This window comes from Delphinapterus leucas, chromosome 13, assembly GCF_059928025.1.
Source record: "Delphinapterus leucas isolate spDelLeu-1000000601 "Yukka" chromosome 13, BTC_Dleu_Yukka2, whole genome shotgun sequence".
NCBI lineage: Eukaryota > Metazoa > Chordata > Mammalia > Artiodactyla > Monodontidae > Delphinapterus > Delphinapterus leucas.
Genome location: NC_143141.1, coordinates 63,871,087 through 63,895,863, shown reverse-complemented (window position 1 = coordinate 63,895,863; position 24,777 = coordinate 63,871,087). Strand labels below are relative to the sequence as shown.

The 24,777-nt window shown below is 36.3% G+C and overlaps 1 protein-coding gene across 4 annotated transcripts in view; it reads right to left on the bottom strand.

Moving 5' to 3' along the window:
• Positions 1–2,043: 2,043 nt before the first annotated feature.
• Positions 2,044–24,777, bottom strand: part of ATL2 (atlastin GTPase 2) — a 61,067-nt gene continuing 38,333 nt past the window's right edge. For 2 of the 4 annotated variants that reach the window (XM_022574051.3, XM_089923266.1), the window contains exons 3-14: positions 16,712–16,846; positions 16,314–16,418; positions 12,939–12,989; positions 12,583–12,639; positions 11,036–11,128; positions 8,809–8,947; positions 7,901–8,028; positions 6,560–6,616; positions 5,563–5,634; positions 4,449–4,880; positions 2,843–2,857; positions 2,146–2,745 (exon numbers count right to left, since the gene is read on the bottom strand). In XM_022574051.3, the coding sequence (XP_022429759.1) occupies positions 2,638–2,745; positions 2,843–2,857; positions 4,449–4,880; positions 5,563–5,634; positions 6,560–6,616; positions 7,901–8,028; positions 8,809–8,947; positions 11,036–11,128; positions 12,583–12,639; positions 12,939–12,989; positions 16,314–16,418; positions 16,712–16,846 (1,392 nt within the window). In that variant the 3' untranslated portion in view covers positions 2,146–2,637. Of the gene's footprint in view, positions 2,746–2,842; positions 2,858–4,448; positions 4,881–5,562; positions 5,635–6,559; positions 6,617–7,900; positions 8,029–8,808; positions 8,948–11,035; positions 11,129–12,582; positions 12,640–12,938; positions 12,990–16,313; positions 16,419–16,711; positions 16,847–24,777 lie in introns of all 4 variants that reach the window. The other 2 variants (XM_022574052.2, XM_089923265.1) reach the window with 2 other exon arrangements.

The window sequence follows — 24,777 nt, the reverse complement described above, 5'->3', positions numbered from 1 at the left end:
CTGCTCTTCAGCTTCACAAGTAGAATATGTTCAGTGAAGCAAGGATGACTAGCTATCTTCATGAGAGACATACAAGGCATACTCAATAGTAGGGTCACAAATGACTGTCCCTTCCACAAAAGTAAAGATAGACTGTTGGTTATTGGGTTTCTTTTTTAAAAACCTACCTTATAATATAAATTACTAAAAAATTATACCACAGAAAATATACTAACACAAAACTTATTTCAGCAAACAGTTTTGAGTTTGTCTTTATTCCCTTTTATTGCTTCTTGTGTAGCAATATTCAGAGTCTTCCAGCTGAAACCAAAGTACTTTCTTAGAATCCTTTATAGAATTGTATCTTTGGGGAAAACACTCTTTCCAACAAGAAATACTAAGAAATCCAATGGTTTAGATTTCACAGCACTTTTGCTTAAAAATAAATAAATAAATAACCAACCTGTCTTTAATTTCAGAAGAATTGCTATTATACAACAAACTTTTTATTTTTTCCATTCATAAAACAGGGTGGTAAAAGAAATAAAAAGAGACACATTTCAGGTGGATTCTGTTTAAGAACAGATGAGTTGGTAGCAGTTTAATACAGATGGAAACAAATACAATCCATATAAAAACAGGATTTGAAGCAGGAGGCAGATATATCAACCAAAGTAAATTTAGAGCTTTCGGCCATGCAACTCAACATCTGAGTTCTCTTCACTTAAAAACCAAACTAGACGCTTTAATAGGTGTTCATAGAGAAGGCTACAAAAGTATTACAGAATGTTAGCCTTACGTACACCACAAAAAAGAGAGAAACAAAATTAATAAATCCCCTAGGCTAATCACAACAAGTTTTCCATAACAGAGACAGACACAGAAAAATAACTTTTTACAAGCTTAGATTCGAGGTATGAGGTACGATACCTTACAGCTCTCACTTGGGTGTTTCCCACTCATGCTCTTTTCAGTATAAACAAATAGGTTTATGTAATGGAATACATATTTGAAGAATTCCTTAAAAAAAATCACAAGTTCCATTTTATATATACAAATTTTTAATTATGTACTGAAAATAAATTACAGGAAGGAACTTTAAAATGCAACAGAGGACAAAGTCACGATAAACATTCCCATTGAATTCCCCTGGGGGGAGGGGGTGGGGGGAGGGTGGTGAGACTGCAGTGCTCAAGAAGATAAATATCACAAATATATCAAAAACTTCAAATTGTCTATGCATTCACACACTGACATGAGCCACAAACATTCCTTCACAGGGACTGTGCTCCTTAGCCTACCACAGAACCAGGTTTTGTCATAAACTACAAAACTTTTAATACAAAATCGTATTTATATATTTATAATCCATATACATGCCCTACCTGTGATTTTAGAAAATAAAAGCTACACACTGTATAGACACTCTTAACTCATAGCTGTAGGCAACATTTTTGGATGGAATTTCTCCCCCAATAAATTAACGGCATGTTTTATGTACATGAAGGCTAAACTGCATAAAGACAGTTCAGTTTCCCAGATATGCATCTCCTTTTAGGGCAGGTTTATAAATTTAAAAAGGCAAGACAAATGTACACCTCAGAATCACTTTCTTAGCTACAAGAGTTGTCATGTAATTTCTGTGAAGTTTCTGATACATGCATTTATGTAATACTGGTATTGAAGGCAGTAAAGCAATATATACTTTTAATGTCGTGGCTCAATAAAGGCTTCTTTGTCATTCCAATCTGATTCTTGATACAATGATTCAAAACTTCTCTAAAAATTAAAATTTCAATGGGACACTGTGTTAAAGAGACTCTAAATAGATTTCTTAAAATATTTCCCTGAAATATCCTTTACATAAGACAAATTTCACTAACATTAGATTATGTAAAAAGGGGGAAAAAAGAATTAAACATGGTACAAGTGTGCATGAAAACTAATGCTCCTCAGCCAGTCTTCATACCTTAGGAGCCATGAACAGAATGCTTAAAACCAACAAACAATTTCACACTCTGTGGCAGCCATCTGTGAAGCCAGTTATCTAAACTACTTCTACAGTTGATTGTAAACTTTGGTTTATTTTTATTTGAGTTCTCATTGTACAGCAAGCATGAAAAAAAGAAAGAGTGGAGTCCATGAGGAGATGAACTGTCAGTCTGTCTTTAATCTGGCATGATGAGACACCTGGTCAGTCAGGCCTGCTTTGATAGAGTTTGTTACAGACTGCCTTATGTTTTCCTCCATCAAATTATCACCCAGGGGCTTCAATACCTGTGGTATGAGAAATGTGCAAAACAAATAAAAACATGAGGTAAAAAAAGAGTTACATATAAAAATAGATATAAAAATTCAATTCAAAGCAATGAAGAAAATAACCAGGAATGTGGGAAATAAAAAGGTGCTTCTCCCAAAAAAAGTTATGATGCTACAAATAATGCAGTTAGACATTTTATAATGCAACAAAAATTACTTTCCTCCTATTCAAACCATTTACAATTCCTATGAGATGGATGTGCAATTCCATACCCTATATGCAGCATCAAATCTGGTATGTATACAGCATTTATGCAGACCGGCCCAGACGGTCCTGCTTATTGTCCTACATGTGTAAGTGTGAACACTTCGGATAGAGAAAAAAGTTAAAAATACTGTCTAATTTTTCTTCTTGTTATTGTTGGATGACAGTCTCTGTCGCTGTGCTGATGAAAGAGCACGATGAACCATTCGACGTCTAGTAACTTCAAACAGTTTGGAAAACACCTAAAACATGGAGTGATTCGTTAGGAGAACGACTCAGAGTGCCTTGAAGTTAAAGAACTTAAGACTACAAGAATTTGAGACTTTGTAGGTTTCTCACCTTCCTGGGACTCCTCTGAAGCAAAAGAAAAGAGAAATGCAAAAAAATTTAGACAAGTGTTGACACAGCACAGATCTTCTGACTAGTGATCATCTTACCTCAACTATACTGAAAATAATTTTACACACTTTAGATTCTTCCATTTACTTGTTTTGTAATAATGGCACTTCTAAACTCCTAAAATCAATGCTGCATGGGAGATGAGTGGTTTTCAAAAGAAGACAATGTACAACTATCGAAATTCATGCTGCACAAAATTAGTAATGGTCCAACATTTTTAAAGTAGGTAATATTTTAAGTGACATTGTGATAGCTTTTTTTTTCTGAGGTTGTGATAGCTTTTAATCCATCTTCGGTCAGAAGATATCAAAGGAATATATGAATATTGAAATATATGAAATATATGAAAATATATTATATTTATGTGAATATAAAGAATGAGATTATTTTTGATATAAAAATTTAAATTTTACAAATATCCAGACACAAGCTTCCAAATCAGATCTGAATAAATAGAACATTTCTATAAAGAAGAAATATAAAATCCAAATTAATATAGTGGGTCACTGTATAAAATAATAACATTATTAATAGAAAAGTCAACATCCAATCAACTTCAGTCTTTGAATTTAAAGCCAAACCAACATGGACCTGCATATCTTAGATCTTCAAATAAGCCCAATACACTTCATCAGCCCAGAAATGGTATCTGAAAACACCTTTTATAACTGTCCATCGGTAATAACTGTAGTTTTCATTCTGGTCCTTGACATGATGCTCAAGTATTTCACGATGATCATTTTAATGACAACATCCTTAAATGAAATTTTCTGAACACAGGCAATTCCAGACAACAGTTGGCTGATATACAACAAGGCTTTCCTTAGTAGATACTTGTCAGGCCCAACTTTGAATTCTGGTTTGAGGTAAAAAATCATGATTTGAATTCTGGTTGAGATAACGGATTATGATTAAGAAAAGCTGGTTCTCTGTTTGTGGTGCTTTGCTTTGTTCATTAGTATTTCCACAGTATAGAGGTCAAACAAAGTTTCTTTGATGTAAGAATTCCCTATAAGATTGTTCCTTGCAGTACATCAGTAAATCACTACTAACTTCATGGAAGGCAATGAAGACACAATATTTTTCCTGGAATATAAGCATGCCTTGGTTCTTGCCAATATTAGTAAGAAACTTCTTTTGCTTTCCTAAAGCAAAAGAATTACACTTCCAAACTTCTTTCCTGACCTTCATAACTCTTGCACTAATTATATTTTCTTTTCTTAAAAAAAAAATCCTTAAAGACTCTGGCCCTGCCCACTTGTCTGGTATAATCAGGCCTATGACTAAGAATCTATCCAAAGGATATTACAGATGTAAGCCAACCAAAGCACACTATAATTACAACTTTAAAGGGGAGAAAAAACAGTTCATACTTTATATTCAAATTATGCATCTAAACAAAAAGGAAAATATCCTTTTACCATTCTCCAGATAAAGGAAAAGTAGGTGTGCAAATACTGGGGGTGGGGAATGGGGGACTGGAAGGAGGGGTGGGGAGTCACAGGGATAAGATTAGTCACTGAAAAACCAAAAGACAGATACCAACCTGTTCCCATAGTGTTTCAGCAATCTGATCAATCATTGTTCCAATTTCTCTGAACTCCCCAGAGTATTTAACATATGCCCAAGTACAAAGAGACGTCAGTGCTAACCCCATGACAAGGTTACACAAGACGGCTATAGAGTTTAGGCCAACGAAGCCAGTCAGTCCTGAGATTATATACATAGCAAACATGACTGCAAATAGTGTGGCAGGGGTACGAGCAGCATAGAAGATATTTTTGCCATCATTGTGCTTTATAAAATTTGCATAGGTTTCTTCTATTTCAGCCTCAAGCTGGTCCTGATAACGACGGCAGAATTCATCTCCACCCATTTTTTTTACTGAACGAAACTGTTTAATCGCCACTTCCTTGAGATCCAGGTGTCTTCGCTCCAGATCTGAAGGTGCAATGTAAGGCTTGTCCCCACCACATACCTGTACAGGCAGGGTTACATTAGGACAGATTACATGCTGGAAATAATTCACACTTGAAAGAAATTCCCTGATCATAATTTTTAATCTCAAAAAGTCAAACCACCTACATGGTTTAGTTTTACATCTGTTCATAATACGTCACACATTATCATAACCTACTTATTTCTTATATGTTTAACTGACTCAAGCAAAATAAACTTTCCAAAATTAATTATATTGGTATTAATTATATACCAATAAAGACAAAAAGAATTACACTGCAATCTGTACCTGACTTCACCTGACCCAGCAATACACCAAAAGAGTACAAAACACTGCTGGCAAGAAAGTGGGTAAAAGATAACATAAAAAAGGTACTTTAATGTTTGAGTTAGCAAGCTTAGCAAAGAAGCTGCTATTGCCCTTAAGCTGATGTTGCTTGCATCAGAAGCTACTAATAACAGCACTCTGAATCATGTGTCAGAAAAGATTTCAGTGTGGTCTATGTAATAACTTACTACCCATATCCTGCACTCTAACCATGGGAATTATATTCTTAGTTTATTTCCAGCAGAGATGATAAAGGGAAATTTGGGAATGATGTAACATGACAATGTAAAAGGAGCACAAATTGGTTCAATTATTTTAAATACAAAAATCTTCTATCTTACTCTAGTGTCAAATTTAAATTTTAGTTACAAACCTGCTCCATACTTTTGCAATAGATCTCTCTTGCCCCTGCTACTGCAGCAAGGTTATTAGCTTCAGCTGTTGCCTAAGAAATAAAATAAAATGTGCCAATTTTATGTGAAATACCTGATAACTATAAATTCTGATTAAGACAATAAATTATGTACAATGACCAAGTCTGAAAATGAATCAGAGAAAATATTATCAACTTCCAGTTTCCCTTTCTAATTGAAGGAAACACCAGTATAAAGGACATAATAATTGCTTCTAATAGGACTACCTGCTTAATCTTGTTTTGCTTAGGTTTGTTAAAGTGGGTTTGTAGAAAATACCACATATGCCCAGGAAATTATAGAAAATTAAACATATACAACCCTAAAATGTGTCAAGTCCCCAGGTGCAAAGAATCAAGAATTACTCATATGGTCCTCTCTCTCATAATCAGTATTACACACAAGATACATTTTTAAATCCACAAAACTGCTTATTGTATGGGTTTTATGAAAAAACAGTTTAATCTACTATAAAACTGAGAAATGCCCAAAGTAGCAAATTAAAAAAAAAATGAATTAGGTTAAAATAACATTGTCCCTAAAGAACACCTTTTTAAAAAAAATAAAAACAAAATCTATATTCACTAGAACCAGACGTGAATCATTAATATCAAGAGAAAATAAGCCTTATTTCAAACAACATTCGTTGTCAAAGACTCAGAAAGCAGAAGCAAGGCTCTTGGTTTGGCAAGGCCCATATGAAGCTATCTTCTGAAGCAGAAATTCTCCTACACTTTTTGAGCAACTGAAGAGAAGGCACCCAGGACCCTCATTTCTGGTGTGCAAGGTGTGCAACCTATAGTTACAAAAACTCATTAAAACTTCAGGACCCATGCCTTAGGTATCTAAAATGTATTTGCATGGAAAGAAACACTACCCCATTTCCAGCATTTATCTCTAAAGCAAAGATTTTTTTTTCTCCTTCGTAAATAAATGTATGTACAACACACACACTACCTGAAGCATGGACTTTGGATGTGGAAGTTCCTCTCCTTGATAAATTTTAATGTAAGCCTAAAAATACAGAAGACTCATTATATTCATAGGTTATGCAAGTTGGCTCCACATCCCCAAAGAAAGAAAAATCATTAAATAGAAAAATGATTCACACTATTATAAGGAAAGTCTAGGCTTTAAAAATCATATACTCTCATTCCAACAGAGTTAACCCTATTCTCAACATTATTAAGTGTGTATGTTGCTAAATAATATCCTAGAGAAATGTCTCTAAATGTAACTCCAACTTGGCATAAAAATTATGTCTCATATTTAAAAGTTATATATAAAATGTCATCTACTTATGAAAAGAAATCCATAATTCTCCCCTAATGCCAACATTTCAAATAAATATGTAAGAAAATATTTTAACTCAGTATTTTACTTTGACCAGCTTAAAATACACTTCAGTTCAAGGGAAAAAAAATTACTGAATTTGTGGTTTAAGAGTAAGAAAGAAAGATGAACGTTTTTAAGTAAGTTCTATATAGGAATCTTTCACCTCAACTTTCTACTGACTCTAAATTAATTCATAACTGAACAAAGATAGTATGAAAGTGATCAAGTGTCCATTAAATAATACAAAAATACACTCTTAGTTAACTGTATTTCCCTTCTGTCTATTTACAACTACAATGAATAAATACAAACCTCTACAATAGTCTTGCTCTGGCAAGCAAGCTATAAAGACTAGAGAACAGGGCTTCCCTGGTGGCGCAGTGGTTGAGAGTCCGCCTGCCGATGCAGGGGACACGGGTTTGTGCCCCAGTCCGGGAAGATCCCACATGCCACGGAGCAGCTGGGCCCGTGAACCACGGCCACTGAGCCTGCGCATCCGGAGACTGTGCCCCGCAGCGGGAGAGGCCACAACGGTGAGAGGCCCGCACTCGAGCTCAAACCCAGTCTGGATACTTTCAGCTGCTCTTATCAAGTCCCAGACTCTGAGAGAAGGCTTTTGTGAGAACTCAGGATACAGAATTATGCTCCCAATACCTATTATCATTCTCAAATGATAGAGTGGTATTGTAATACTATGGTGAATGGTTCTTCTTTCCATATCAGAGCTGGAGAAAAAGTAGGATAACTCTACAAAGAATAAAATCACTGTCTAGAAGATACATGTTGTCTGCTACAATGTTAAATATTCTTAAACACTGATACATCCAATTCAAGGCAAAAAAATATAAATTTTACTTTTTTGCTTTAAAATAAAGGTAAGAAATTTCTTGTACATACAAATGAGTTTTAAGTCAGCTATATTTCTAACTTAGACAAAGCCATTTAATGTAAGAATTTTCCTACCTTAAAGTATTCTACAAGATCTCTACAAGTGACTTTAGATCCACTTATCTCTTTTTCTACCAAATTTTCTGGGGCAAGCAGCAATGGAACCAGATTTCGAAGCTCTCGTTTAAACTCTTCATCAATATCTAGTGGACATGAAATTAGTCAATATGTCAGTAAAAAAAAAAAAAAAAAAAAAAAAGTAAAGTCCCCATTGGTAAGAGTTAATAAAATTCTATTTCATAAAATAAAAATATGCTACTTAAGTGTAGATTCATTTCAAAAAACTCATCCAAACACGTCACACTGTCACATCTCCTAGGAAAAAATATAACCACCCCTCCACTCTACCCCACTTCCTTCATCTCCCAATAATTCTTTCAGCCCAAATAACAAATAAAACTGTGGCCTACCAGAACAAATTCCACATCAAGTATTTTAACTAAACTATCCTTTCCAAATGGCAAGCAATTCATGAAATTGTATTACATTTTAATACTAAATTTTGTTTCTCCAGCCATACTGTTAAAAGTTTCGTCAATCCTCAAGCCTTTTGCCATCATGCTCAAAATAATCCTAAAACATACACAAAAAATTACACCATCACCCCCGAACAGACTTAAATCTAATTACATCAATATAATATATTAGTGATGCTTTTTAGCAGAGTGCAATCAGATGAAATACTGAAATGTTCTCAGCCTTCAGTATTTTTAGGACATCAGTGCTGAGCAACAGACCACCTTATAAAATGTTAATCAATATGCCAGGTGTTTGCAAGAAACCAATACATTACAATCACACCATTAATAATGCATCAAAACGTCCTCCAGTATAAAAGAAAAAACTTAAGGAACCATGTATTTTTTTTAACTTTCAGCCTCTAAAACTTAAGTTCTGATTTTAGCAAGAATGGGAATTCCCACCTTTCAATCTCCCATCAAAACTAGGATTAGTTGCAACTTTAAGACCAGGATGTGGCAAAAGGAAGCAACCAAGATTTGAGAAACAATTGTGAATGTGCTTCCTTACATTCTGTAGCTCTTCATGTTGATTTTGTTTTACCTGGGGACAGAAGGAGACAAGGTGAAGGTGCAAACAAGAGAAAAACACATTTTTTTAGGAAAACACACATACGTACTCACATGCACACACATTAACTCAGATGCTAGTCTAGGTGTGTGTTTCTTGACAATAAAATTTTACTAAAGGCCCATTTCTAACCATTTGATAAGACCCCACTCTGTCTTAAACCAAAAAAGACTTTTTTTCCCATGTTAGCTGCCAAGGATATAAATAAATACAAATAATAATTAATCATAATATCTAACACCAGAACAACAGGTGTGGTTGTGATTTATAAACCAGTAAGTAAATTAAGAATTTGCCTTTAAAGTACTTATAATGGCAAAGAGAAAAACAAAGTACTAATTTGCCTACAAATAAAAAGGTCAGCCCCTGAGCAAAACAACAGATAAGGCGAAAAGCGCCAATGCAGTCCAAAGAGCCTTAAAAATTTATTAGGATTTCGGCACTCACTCCAAATGATTATTTATGATTTATGCTAGTTTATCAGTGTTTTGCAGAAGAGAGACTGCTATGTATTTTCTGGAAGGAAATCCTAATGTTAGATTTTTAATAACTCCTTATCCCAATATAACTCACGTATTCTCCCAAACTCGTCTCAAAAACCATTCTAAAAAACATGCACCATTCGTAATCAGCAAAATCTGGAAACTACCTAAATCTCCATCAAGAGTAGAATGGAAAACCTGTTGCCTGTTCATACAATGGAAGACTGTATAGCAATGAGAATAAGTGAACTAAACTACATGCAACAATGGGGATTAATCTCAGAAATGTAATACTGGGCAAAAGAAGCTGGACACAAAAGAATACATACTGTATATGATTCCTTTCATAAAAAGTCCAAAAACCAAGCCTGTTGGAGGTCAAAAGAGTAATGAAGGGTTGGGGGGGGGTGGGGGTTAGTGGATACAGGCAGTTGCTTCTGGGTGGTTACATGGCTATGTTCAATTTGTACAAACTCCTCAAGCTGCACACTTATGATCTGAGTACTTTTCTGTATGGCTTCAATAATATATTTTAAAACCTCCTTATCTTTGAAGTACATAATTCTGAATTTAGTTAATATGCCTGATGTGCTGTGGGTTAATTTCTTCTGAACAAACCAGAGAAAACGCTGATGAATGAAATTATCTCTGACAAGTCTAGAAATGCCTTTCAAATAATCCAAGAAATGAGCAGTTGGTTTTGATCTTATTTTAGGATTAAGAAAAATTACATTATACCCTAAGTCTTTGAATGTGCCTGCGAAATTAAATGCATTTTTTCATAGGAAACAAACCAAATTTTATTACCCCAAAGAGCTAAACCTCCTACTTATGAATAAAGGTATTTTTATGTATCTTTTGTGGACGTCAGTAGGTAGGTAGTATCTGACCTGAGGGTTTCCCAAAGTACTTCCATGTTATTTTCCAGGAATGACTTGGTGTGGCATTTGCACAGGCCAGGCCAGGAGCTTGGACATTTGGGTCCTACTCCCAGTTATCTATAATTAATTAAGTGACCAAAGGCAAGTCACTTTTCTGGGTCCCAGTTTTGTGTGTGTGTGTGTGTGTGTGTGTGTGTGTGTGTAAAGGCTATACTAGATAATGTTTAAGATCCCTTTTTTCTCTATATGCTGCCACTCTACGAGATAGTATCCTTGGAAAGAGAGTCTCACATCATCTGTGTTCAATGCATCCACACTAGATTATCCAGCCTGTCCCAAATGCTCAGAAGCTCAGCTGGGCCAGAAAGAGAAATGCATGCAACCTGAGCAGATCAAAAAGTTAGTCTACTTCAAACTTTTATCCTTTGAATACTGATTTATTGAAGAGGCAGTTGGCTCTGGAGAGAAATATCCATTCCTTAACTTCTACTTGAGGGCATTTCTATTGTCCTCTTTCACAGGAGTGCTATACCAATTTACTTCTCATCAATTATGTATGCAGTTATCTGGGTTAACCTGGGATACTCAATGTGTTCCAATGACACTCAGAGGCTGGTAGTCTAAGCAGCAGTCCACAGTCCACACCTTCACCTGGGGCTTGGTGCTTATGCTCTCCTCTCTAAGAAATGGGGGCTTACCTGCAATCTCTTTTCAAGGAATTGTTTTCCACCTTCCAAACCATATGAATGTTCATAAGGATAACTCCAGTCTCGAATCAAAAACATTAGTGTCTACAGAAAGAAGGGGAAAAAATTGAAATCATTTCTTATAAAACTTTACCAAAAATTACTACTTTAATAACTGAAGCACCCCTTACTCCCCAAAAACAATCCTTATCAAAAGTTATAGTAACCAAATGGCTTAATACTACTCATAGTTATAACAAGAGCCTACATAAGCCAACAATACTCCCAGCTCCTATACCAAGAAACTACCTCCATCTGAGAACCTCACTGTGTATAAGAGTCACCACAAGCAATAATACAGGATATTTTAAAAAGAAACAAAAGACGTATCAGGGTATACAGATCATAATTTTAAGTCAAGATTGTATAACTAGAAGACCAACTAACCTAATTCTAGACCAATTAGTTCTTTTCATAGAATTTTTAATTCCTATATGCTTAAGTTCCTCAACTCAGCACTACTGACACTTCGGGTCAGATAATTCTTAGCTGTGCACGGCTGTCCTACATTTTGTAGGATGTTGAACAGCATGTCTGGCCTCTATAAACTAGATGCCAATGGCATGAACTTCCTCCCCAAAATTGTGACAACCAAAAATGTCTCCAGTCACTGGTAAATGCCCTCTGGGTGGCAAAATTACCCCAGTTCAGAAAAACTGATAGAGGCCAAATAGAGTATATTTCATCATATACACAAAATAACACCATAACCTGCCCAAATATTTCATAAAAGTGATCACCTGAGCCAGACAAGACTGAGGCAGAATCAATGTAACCCACTAACAGAATCACCAGTGATGCTATCACACAGGAAGGACTTCACACACTGATGAGCAAACAGGGTGGAGTCATTCTCACCTACTATAACACAACTAACCAAATAGTACAATGTCTACTTACAAATTACACTTGTTTCAAAAAAGAATCTATCTGAAATTAGCTCTGCTTTTTAAAAAATCTCTAATGATAAGACTCCACAGAAGCAAGCAGAGCATATGCTTCTCAAATCAAGGTTAATTTCTGACTTAATATTCTGTACCTAGCATTTAAAAGTAATGAAAAAACACATGGGGGAGAGATATAATAAATTCTGAAACTTTTCTATTTGAAACAAAAATAAAGAATAATAGGTCTAACCTCAACTTGTAATATACCACACACACACACACACGTACAACCAATAACATTTTCTAGTAGTTTATCACATATAAAAGAAATTTACATGACTATCTCAAGTTTTGGAAGTAATATCCAGTTAAAAGAAATGTTATTAACCTTTTAAGTAAAAGTATTAAGAACCAGCCTATATTCATTTGTTCTATTTCCTATCCTGTAAGCCGCTACTGATAAGATGGTGACGACATTACCATAAATTAGTTTCAATTCCACTAGATCTTTTGCTAAAAATGAGTTTCGCATAATGTCCTCATATCTCCAGAGATACAAGATGATAGCTTTCCATAGATAAAATTTTTTTTAATGATAAAATATTTATTTACCTGAAATGGCTTCTGGTAGATTTCTTCCATTGCAAGTCTGCCGTATTCTGTAAATAACTATTAAATCAAATTATTTAAAATAATGCCCCCGAAGAGGTTGAAAGAAGACCTCTGTAAAGCTATTCTATATCAGACGACTAGATGTCAGAGCCTTTAAAATCATTTGAAAGCCAAGCATTTAATTTTTTAAGACTGCATATACTTTAAAATTTCTTCTAGTTAAGAAGTCGTACATCTGTTTAAAACCATATAATAGTCAATCTTCTTACAATATTACAGGTTCTTGATGTAAAGTCACAACAAAGTGGGAATTAAATTTTCAATACTTTGGCATACATTCTTTGAGACATACATACTTGCAAGTGTTGAAGATCATCTTCTTGAATATTTTGAGACAAATTATACACCTGTTAAAACAAATTTTTGTTTTTATTAGTGTTTTACTTTGAATACCCAGCTGTGTATAACTTTACTTGTGGAAACGAAGGCTATTTTACACCTGAGCACAAATGAATGACTCAGTCACTATCTTAACCAGTGGTCCATGAAAAGAATTTTCTTTTTTCCTAACAGTTAGGATAAAACATTAAGGGGGAAGCAGTGGTGGTAAACTGTGTAAAAATCATGAATATACACATATGGGGCCAAGAAGGCAGCAGACATTAAAAAAAAAAACAGTATATTACATAGTAAGTTTCTTTAATGTTATGACATGATTTTTTTTTTTAAGTGAAGAGTTCCCCCAACTACCCAACTGTTTTTCTAAGTCAATGAATGTGAAGGGCATAGTTCTATTGGTTTGGCCAAAAAGTTCGTTCGGGTTTTTCTCTGTAAGATGTTACAGAAAACCCAAACAAACTTTTTGGCCAACCCAATACAAAGATAAATTCCTCCCTGGAGCATTCATAGTATATAGTTTATGGTTTATTCAGTGGGTGCCTCAACTAACTTGACTGTAATATTATGGTTATCGTTTTACTTAAGCAAAGTCAGTCTAAATAACTTAACATGAACATTTTACCACACACACACACACACACACACACACACACACACACACACACACACACACAGAGTAGGTAGCACTCTTCCACTTTCCAAGGCCCACACACCAGAGCTGGTAACGCAAACTTCACTACTCTCAAGAAACAGTAATTGGAGAAAAGATTCGCTAGGTCCAATCCTTCTGAGTCAGGTCTTTAAAAGATGACCTGGACCACCAAAGGACAAAAGTGGATGTCCATAGTTGTCACCTCTGCTAGGAAATAACTTATATCTAAGAAAATAGGGTTACTCCAAATATAGAACAATTTGTTCTAACAGCAAATAAGTGATAATCTAACTTAATCACTTGGAGGTCAAGAATATAAACAGCCAATATAGCCTGGCAAACCTAAAATGATATTCTCAGTTGACTAATTCCAAACAGGTTCTTAAAAAGTAATTAATGATGAGGTGATTAAACTCTAGATTTAAACTTAAAAACTGAAAGAATAACCAACCTATTCTCACTCATATGGGCCTTAGCTTTTAGAAAATAGGACCAGATCCCTACATTGTCAGGGCCAGGTTTTAAATAGCAAACAGAAAAGATTTGTTTATTGTAGATCATTAGTACTTAGCATATTGTGTTGTACTTAATATATGCTCAGTAATTATTTTTTGAAAGAATAAATGACAAAGGGATCAATTTGTTATTGATCTATCAGCCAGATAACTTATGTAAGGAAGGAGAGAAATCTAGCCTCAAGAATCAGGAAAGAAGCAATAATAAAAACTAATATTAGGGACTTCCCTGGTGGTCCCTGTGGTTAAGACCCTGCATTCCTGGGACTTCCCTGGTGGCGCAGTTGTTAAGAATCCGCCTGCCAACGCAGGAGACACAGGTTTGAGCCCTGGTCCGGGAAGATCCCACATGCCACGGAGCAACTAAGCCCGTGTGCCACAACTACTGAGCCTGTGCTCTAGAGCCCGTGCTCTGCAACGAGAAGCCAGAGAAAGAGAAGCCCGCACACCACAACGAAGAATAGCCCCCACTCACTGCAACTAGAGAAAAGCCCACGCACAGCAACACAGCCATAAATAAATAAATAAATAAATTTTAAAAAAGACTCCACACTTCCAATGCATGCAGGCATGGGTTCAATCCCTGGCTGGGAAACTAAGATCCCATATGCCGCACGGTTCGGCCTTAAAAAAGAAAAAAAAATTAATCTTCTTGATTATTTAGTTTACAAACCGCTTTCTTATGCATTATCTCATTTGTATCTCATTTCTGACTGCACACAAAACCACATGTGAGATAGGCAAGATGGGCAAAATCTTTGTTTTACGATAAGAAGGTGGCTGAATGGCTTTACGTGGTTGTCCAAAACCAGTTCTCTTGCTATCATAAAGTTGAATAAACAAGAGAACACCATGGTATAAGTTTTAGGACAGAGAACTTATAATTTAATGCAAGCCACAGAGCCAGCTAATCTGAAGGGCTATAATGCGATAATATAAATACAAAGATGTGGCTTCTGCTCGCCTCAAGAGAATGGCAGTTGTGCTGCCCTGCAAGATCAGTGAAGAAGAGGTAGGACAAACTGAAAACAAGAGACTCTGAGAGTCCCCAATAACATCACTTAGTTTGTAGTGACAGATATTCCCATCCCTATAATAAAAAGAAGCCACTTCTCTTTTATCTCATAATAATTCCAAAACTTGTTTCCACTCTGACAGCTAGATACTTCAAATTGAGGAAGAAAAGAAATGGGAAGTTTAATAGAAACTGGTCATACATTCCAGATATTAATGGAAAGCACAAAAATTCCAATACACTGTGACGGTATCACCTATAATCTACCATCCATAAGAAATATTTATCTCAGGAGAAGCACATACTTTTTAAAATATTTGCAAATATACATCTTGATACATCACCAGCTGGATCTAACCACCATACTTCAATAATTCATTTTTCAGCCAGAGAAGTATCAACCACAGATGAGCTCGGGAAACAGAAAGTAAAGAAATAAAAAATGACCTGTGGTGGTTTAATTCAGTGCAATTAGTCTAAATTATACAGAAAAGAGATGGCCTCGCCTGAAGAGACTAGAATTTGATAGAACACCAAACATGACTCTAGGGTACAGCATAAGCGAAAACATAGAAAGGATTTTACCCCTTTCTAAATGAAATAGGTGCTTTAAGTCCTTAGTTTATTATATAAACATCATTAAGGTTTCCTAAATAAGAATTATTATGCCTCTACCTCCATTAGTTCAAATAATCATGTACTAGTTGTCATACATATTGAGTAGAAAACTAAATTACTTGGTTTTGTTGTTTGTTTGGTTGGTTTAGCCAAAAAATAAAGAAACACCCTATACTTTACTGTATATGACTGAATTCAATTGAATTCAATATCAACTGAATATCCTTGAATTCAATTAAGGATAACATGCAATAATACATACTCCTTTTAAAAAAAAAAGCATAGATGCTATGATGAAATACCAAAGGGATTGGCTATTGGTTCACTGTTTCCCTGGTAAGCACTAAAAGTATGAAATTTCACATTGTAAGCCAGAACAGCAAGCATAGAAATGTTAAGTGACCAATACTAAATGTAAATAGTTTCTCTGATTTTAATCCTTTTTTTCCCTTCAATAAAAAGGCATTTTGAGGAAGAGCAAAGGTATTAGGATTGTCTGACCTGATCATACCGCGGCATCTCTGTATCTCACCTGGACAGAGCTAGTCATAGTGCTCAGAGCAAACACTGTTGCACAATCTTTGATAGTTGACTGGCTATCAAAGGCACCCTGGGTATCCATTAGCAGCACAGCCACCTAGGAATTTAAAAGTTTAAAATACTAAGTAAAAAATTCACCAATAGTGACTATAAAAGTCAAATATAAAATGGTTAATATCAAAATCAGTAATTAAGTCAAGAAAAGTCCTCTAACTTAAGTATCTCACACATTTTGACATAATAATCCACATATGTTAAAGTTATCAGATATTAATAGTTCTGTGTTGTTTTGCTCAAGACAGAATATGGAAGAAAAAAACTAGTTTTTTTAGTAAAAAACTATATATATATATTTTACTATATAGTAAAAAACTATAAAGAGAATCTCACTTTTGTTCCATTAGGTCTGTCGATCACAAACACTTCATTCCAGACTTGTATGCCTGTAGTTTCTCTTTCGCAACCACCTCTCCATGTAAAGCCAGTCAATGGTTCATTGTTTCCACCAATCCAACTTTGAGAATCCTGTTAAAGTTAAGAATAAACAGAAAATAAAACACACAAAAATAAGAACTCAAAAAGAATATAAGAAATCACCCACTCTTCACAACATTGTAAATCAACTACACTTGAATAAAAATTAAAAAAAAAAAAACAACTCAGCCACTCATTTTACAGATGAGGAAGGTACATCCAGGGAGATAAAATATACTGTAACATTACACAAGTAGTTACAAAAACAGTCCCAAATCCCATCTAGGATGTTTTGACTAAGAGAGATGTGGTCTTCCCCCAAACCTGAACCTTCTTGAATAGCTCACATTTTCATACTCTAGGCTTCTAGATAAGTGGGGTCACACCCACTTCCCCCATTTTGGAAAGATTTCCTATGTTTAAAAATCATAAAAAATAGATACTAGCTATTTCGATACCTCCTTGTACAAAACTAAGTTCCAGACAGAATGGCTGTCAAAACAGCATTGCTCTCTTAGAATAGCTTATACTAAAATGTTTTCACACTGCCTTAATTTTCTCTTTAAAAAATATCAACTTTAAAAATAACCACAAGACTTGTTTGAAACCTGATTCAAACAATCCAGCTATAAAACTCTTTTTCGAAACCAAAAGGGAAATCTGAATCCAGACTGGGTATTATATTAGATGGTGTTAAGTTGGGGTAAAGATGATTGCTTGGTGTGATAATGGTTTTGTGGTTGTATTAATAATAATAATAAAGTCCTTAACTGTTATATATTCGAGTATTTATGGTGAAAGAATATGCTTAGCATTTGCTTTAAAATATTTCAGCAAAAAAAAAAAAAAAAAAAGAGTAAAAGGGCAGAGAGAAAAACAGATGAAACAAGACCAGCAAAATGTTGACAGGTATACTGGGGTTCATTATACTCTAGTATTTTGGGGTATATTTAAATTTTTCCATAATCAAATGTTTTAACGTACCTCACAGGGCTAGACTGTTATAATTAAATATCATAAAATTTTATTAAAGTTACTATACCATAAGGTAATTTATCTAGAAAATTAAATCTGGAATATAATAAATGAGTTAACTTTGACATATATTAAGAGCCCTAGGGACTTCCCTGGTGGCACAGTGCTTAAGGTGCAGAGCAACTAAGCCCATGTGCCACAACTACTGAGCCTGTGCACTAAAGCCAGCGAGCCGCAACTTCTGAAGGCTGCACGCCTAGAGCCCGTGCTCCACAAGAGAAGCCACCGCAACGAGAAGCCCGTGCACCACAACGAAGAGTAGCCCCCGCTCGCCAAAACTAGAGAAAGCCCGCGTGCAGCAACCAAGACCCAACACAGCCAAAAATAAATAAATAAAATAAATAATTTTTTTAAAAGAGCCCTATACTTTAAATATACTTAAAGCCCATATACCCTTTTCTCAAAGTACCTCCCCCCACAGGAAAAATTTCTTTGTTTCAGAAATACTTCTAATAAGCTTTACTATATAGTCCAAAACAGATATCAAAGCTCAAATTAGGGGTGGAAAAAAGATGGGTATGGTAGGCTCAATGAGGGATGAAGCAATTTATGAAAACGAGATACAAGGTGGGGGAAAAAAGTGTTGTCCAGACCATAACTACCTAATGTGAAGATCCGTCTTAAACTTCAAACCATCTATAATTATTATTATCCCACAAAACTCCCATCCCCAGTAGGTTACCAATCCTATTAACCACAAAATTCTCTTGGATTCTCTTCTTCACTTTCAGTATCTTCAACTTTTGACCCTCATCCTTCTGTTGGTCACAAGGCTGCCTGCCACATGGCACAATTCTATTCACATTATATACTATGGACTTGTGCTTCAGGAGGCACCCTTACAGGGATTATGGTCTTGCCCCTAGGCTATACTTTAGATGCCCCAAATAGCCTGGAACCTCCCTGTCGTACTCTCCAACCCATCCTTCCCATAGTCACTTAATTTTCTCAACAAGAAATGTAATCTTGCCACTGTCCTACTAAAAAGTCATCTGTGGCTCCCCATTATTTACAGGACCATCTAGAGACCTGCTGCATACAATCCACCTTTAATTTACTTTTTCTATCTCTGCTCCTGATACTACTCATAAGTTCCCCCAACACACATACGCGCGCACACACACACACACACCCCTCTTCCAGTTTCTACCACTCCAAAAAGGTCACTATTCCCAAATATGTATGTTGTTTAGCATCTCTATACTTTTGTTCCACCCGCTGCCTGCCTAGACTGAGCCAGCTGTCAAGAAACTCCGACTTTTGTGGACTCTTAAAGCATATTACCGACACTGCAGGTGGTTATCTTTAAATAGCTTTGCACTGCAGTTCTTGTGTGAATACTGAGAGCACGGACTGTAAACTCCATTTTTGTTTACAAAACTGTTCCTACCAAAGTGCTTTGCCCTATTCTAGGCTCTCACATGTGGCATCTCATTCCCCAACAATGTCAAAGTGGTATTTAATGAACTGATTATTTTTAAAAGGTCCAACCTACAAAAGTAACTTAAAAAAATCTACCCTATTAGAGAAATCTGTTTTTATTCTACATCTTGTTTCCCTATCTCTCCTATGAGAATGTAAGTTCCATGAAGAAAGAAAGTTTTCTCTTTTTTTCCTCTCAAAACATAGAATAGTACTTCCAGAAGAGAGAATGGTGCCTGGCTTGCAGTAGGCACTCAAAATATTTGCTCAATAAATAAATACATTAAAAATTTTAATTATTAAGCTTCACTGTGTTCCCTTTTGAGCATGTGTAAGAGATACCTAAGAAATATGATCCTTTTAGGGACTTCCCTGGTGGCACAGTGGTTGGGAGTCTGCCTGCCAATGCAGGGGACACAGGTTCAAGCCCTGGTCCGGGAAGACCCCACATGCCTCAGAGCAACTAAGCCCGTGCACCACAACTAGCCCGTGTGCAGCAACAAAGACCCAATGCAGCCATACATACATACATAAATACGTTTACTAAAAAAAAAACGAATATGATCCTTTTAATTATTCCTAGAAACAATTACATGAACAAGAGAGTAAAAATAAATTTTAAAAAGTATAGATGACTGATATCATAGGCTAAGATGTTTGTTAACCTTACCCTCTCCAAAGAAACTTTAAAAAGAACTGGTGTCTCATTTAAAAAATCTATTGACTATATATCATCTCTTCTTAGTTTACCCTGTAAGGAAATGTCTACTAAACTGATTAGTCAATAAAAGGACGAAAGAAAAAGTAAGTCAGAGAACCTAGCTAATTAAAACCACTAAGTTTTGATACTTCAAAACATGAAATTAAGAAGTCTTGCTATTTCTCTAACATATTGAATACTGATAAATTTAATATATTCATATATACTCATTCAACAAATATTTATTGAACCCCTACCATGTGCCTGCCACTGTTTTAGGTTCTAGGGATACAGCAGTGAAAAAGAACAAACATTCCTGCCCTCAAGGGGCATTCTAATGAATTCTAGAAGCAGCCTTGCTGATAACAGATACTATTTGCTGCCATAAGTTAGTAAAAGCAAACTTAAGAACTTGAAAAACAGTAATCTGATACCATTTACTACTGTAGGGACAAAACAGGCCTTAAAACTCGAAACTTCTAAAATTTTAATCCTCCAGTAAAATAAAAAAATCTTATTGAATAAATCTCAGTTGCAAAAGGCAATATGAAAACACCTGAACTTTAAATGTAGTCAAATATTATAGTGAATAAACATAAACTCTTGCCAAGAAGACTTACCAGTGTAATATAATTATCAACAATAAAGAACCCGGGCTTCCCTGGTAGCACAGCGGTTAAGAAACCACCTGCCAATGCAGGGGACACAGGTTCGAGCCCTGGTCCAGGAAGATCCCACATGCCGCAGAGCAACTAAGCCCATGAGCCACAACTACTAAACCCGCATGCTGCAACTACTGAAGCCTGCGCGCCTAGAGCCCATGCTCCGCAACAAGGGAAGCCACTGCAATGAGAAGCCTGCACACTGCAACGAAGAGTAGTCCCCCTCGCTACAACTAGAGAAAGCCCACGTGCATCAACGAAGACAACGAAGACCCAACACAGCCAAAAATAAAATAAACAAATAAATTTTTAAAAAATTAAAAAAAAACAATAAAGAACCCCTACCTACTCTGAATAATAAGAAACAAATTCTTATTTCACCATAGGAAAGATAACATTCTCTAGCAACAAAGTGAAACAACAGCTGGTAAACTTGAAACACAGACTTGGTGGTCCAACCAGGTCTACATGTATCAGACCATACACCCTGTTCCCAGTCTTACTGACTCCAACAATGGGCAGGCCAGAAGAATAAAGGCCCATTCAAAAGCCATAGTAACTCATCACAGTGAGGAGGAAAAGGGACAAAAAGGATGAAATTAAAGACCCAAGTAACTGTACAATGAAAGAGCAGATCCTTCCTAGTTATGAAACATTCCCCATAAAAACATAACAGATGGGACTTCCCTGGTGGCGCAATGGTTAAGAATCTGCCTGCCAACGCAGGGGACACAGGTTCGAGTCCTGGTCTGGGAAGATCCCACATGCCGCGGAGCAACTAAGCCCGTGTGCCACACCTACTGAGCCTGCACTCTAGAGCCCATGAGCCACAACTATGGAAGGCTGTGTGCCTAGAGCCCGTGCTCCGCAACAAGGGAAGCCACCGCAATGAGAAGTCCGCGCACCGCAACGAAGAGTAGCCCCCGCTCAACGCAACTAGAGAAAGCCTGCACGCAGCAACAAAGACCCAACACAGCCAAAAATAAAATAAATTTAAAAAACATAACAGGGCTTCCCTGGTGGCGCAGTGGCTGAGAGTCCGCCTGCCAATGCAGGGGACACGGGTTCATGCCCCGGTCCGGGAGGATCCCACATGCCGCGGAGCGGCTGGGCCCATGAGCCATGGCCGCTGGGCCTGCGCGTCCAGAGCCTGTGCTCCGCAACGGGAGAGGCCACAACAGTGAGAGGCCCGCGTACCGCAAAAAAATAAAATAAAATAAAATAACAGATGAAAATCTTAATCTGTATAAAACTAGTACCTAATTCTGGAGATAGGTTATTAACATTAAACACACAAATCAGTGGATAGAATGAGTTAATATAAACATTCTGACCACCAAACATAATTTACAGTTTTCATTTGAATATGTAAGAATACTCTACAGGTCCTGGAACAAATTAAGCAACATTAGACTCTTAAAACAGTTTTAAAACTGTCTAACATCTTAACCACCCCCATGTCCAACTCCTCCCTTTTGGGGCTGGACAAACTGATAACATTATGACTGACCCAAGGCACTAGCTCAAACAAGGACAACTATATCAACTTAGGTACACACCAAAGAAATGTAAATAACCTTTTTTTTAAGTCTCTGGTTAAAAGGTGACCTTGACCTGGAAGACATTATGCTAAGTAAAATAAGCCAGATATAAAATAACAAAATTTTATGATTCTACTTATATGAGGTACCTACAGTAGTCAAACTCAAACAGAAAGTAGAAAAGTGGTTATCAGGGGCTGGGGGAAGGGGAGGAATGAGGAGTTTAATGTGTACAGAGTTTCAGTTTGGGAAGGAAAAAGTTCTGGAGATGCACTGGTGATGACGATTGTACAATAATATGAATATACTTAATGCCACTAAACTGTACACTTAAAGATGATTAAAATGGTAAACTTTGTTATGCATTTTTTAACCACAGTTTTTTTAAGTGTACTTGAGTGCTACTAGAACAGAAAGGTGAAACACCTCTAGTTATTAAATTAAGGTTTGGCATGGAGATTTGACTTCACAGTCTTCCACTGGACTTCCAGCCTCAGTGCTCCCATATATAAAGCTAATGTAAAAAGCACAGTGGCCTCACAACAAGAAAAAAGCTCAATACGAAAATCAACAAACTTTCTTTCTTAGATCAGAGAATTGAGGTCACAGGGCAAATTGCACACCAAAATCTGAGAGACAGGCAAATACAAAGAATCACAAGCTGAGGTCAGTTACCAAGGAGCAGAAGCTGCTGGAGCAACTGGAAGAAACACTTAAATGGTAATTTGGACAAACTGCTGGAAGCTAAGAGTAGACTAGCTTGAGACCTAAGACCTCTCATGGAGGTTCAGGCTTCACAGGCCCCCACTTTCTTGCGTTTTACCTCAAGGAGCTCCCTGAGGTTTTCTTTTTTTTTTTTGGCCATGGCACACAGCTTGCAGGATCTTAGTTCCCTGAGCAGGGACTGAACTTGGGCCACAGCAGTGATAGCACTGAGTCCTAACCACTGGACTGCCAGGGAATTCCCTGCAACCATTTTCAAATACACTCAGGAAAGTAAGCACTGATAGCAGTCCCCATTAACAAAGACCTGCCCTCCAAGACAAACTACCTTATCAGGGCTTTATCTAAGCCTGGAAAGGGCAATTCATCGACTCCAGCCCCCTCTATCCTTCCTGTCTCAAGTAAGGGGAGAAAAAAAATTGTTAAGGCTAAGAAACACTTCTGAAGGTCACAGCCCAGGGACTCAGGCCCACTTACAAAACTGAGATTTAATCATAAAATGATATAGCTTTCCTCTCCCACACCTTACCACCACATCAACCAGGCTCCACTACGATGACAGTGGATTACAAATGAGAGAGCTGCAAGACACATTCTATTTAAGGAGTTCTTAGAGAAACCCAAGGATAATGGGGGAGGGGGAGAAAACTGAAGTCTCTGGGACCTAAAGCAGCAGAAAACATTGAACACATCTCTGAGCTAAAGCAAGATTAACATAACACCTCACACTAAAAACTTAACTGTCAGTTCCTATTTTCTGATATTTCATGCCTAACTTTCAACAAAAAAATTACAAGCCATACCAAAAGGTAAGGAAAAACAGACTGGTGAGACAAAGCAACCATCAGAACCAAACTCAGATATGATGCAGATTTTGAAATATGAGGTAGTAAATTTAAAATAACTAGGATTAATATCTTATGGGCTCTAATGAGAAAAGTAGAAAATGTGCAAAAACAAGTAATGTAAGCAGAGAGATGGAAACTCAAAGAATTAAAAGAAAATGGTAGATATAAAAAACACTGTAATAGAAGTAAAGAATGCCTTTAATATACTTATCCACAGACTGGACACAGCCAAGGAAAGAATCAGTGAACATGAATATATATCAATAGAAACTTCCCAAACTGAAATGCATAGACAAAAAAGGATAAGAATAACAGAACAGACCACTCAAGGACTGTGGGACAACCGCAAAAGGTGTAATCTAGGTGTAATGGAAATACCAGAAGGAGAAGGGAGAAAAGCGTAAAAGAAACATCAGAAGTAATAATGGCTGAGAATTTTCTAAAATTAATGACAGATACTAAAAATCAGATCCAATAAAGTCAGAGAACACCAAATAGGATAAATACCAAAAGATCTATACCAGGCATATCACAGTCTAACTGCAAAATAACAAAGACAAAAAGGAAATCCTGAAAGAAAACAGAGACAAAAAACACTTTACCTGTAGAGGAACAAGGAAGGATAAGAATCACTTTGGACTTCTCACACACAAACAGGAAGAGAATAGAGTGAAATATTTCAAGTGCTGAAAGAAAAAAGCCACCAACCTAGAATTCTGTATCCAGCAAAGTTATCCTACAAAAGTGAAGGAGAAATAGTCTTCCTTAGACAAAAACTGAGGGAGATTGTTACTAGTACACCTGCCTTGAAAGAAGTGTTCAAAGTTCTTCCAAGGGAAAGAAAATAATATAGGTCAGAAACTCAGACATATATATAAAAGAATGTCAAAGAAAGACAAGAAAGTAAATCTTTTATTCTTCTTTCTCTTAATTCATCTAATAGACAACTATGTGTATGAAGTGCTAATAGTAACAATGTATTGGGTGATTGTGTACATAACACAGAGGAAATTAACAACATCATAAGGCACAGGAGGGAGGAATTGGGAAT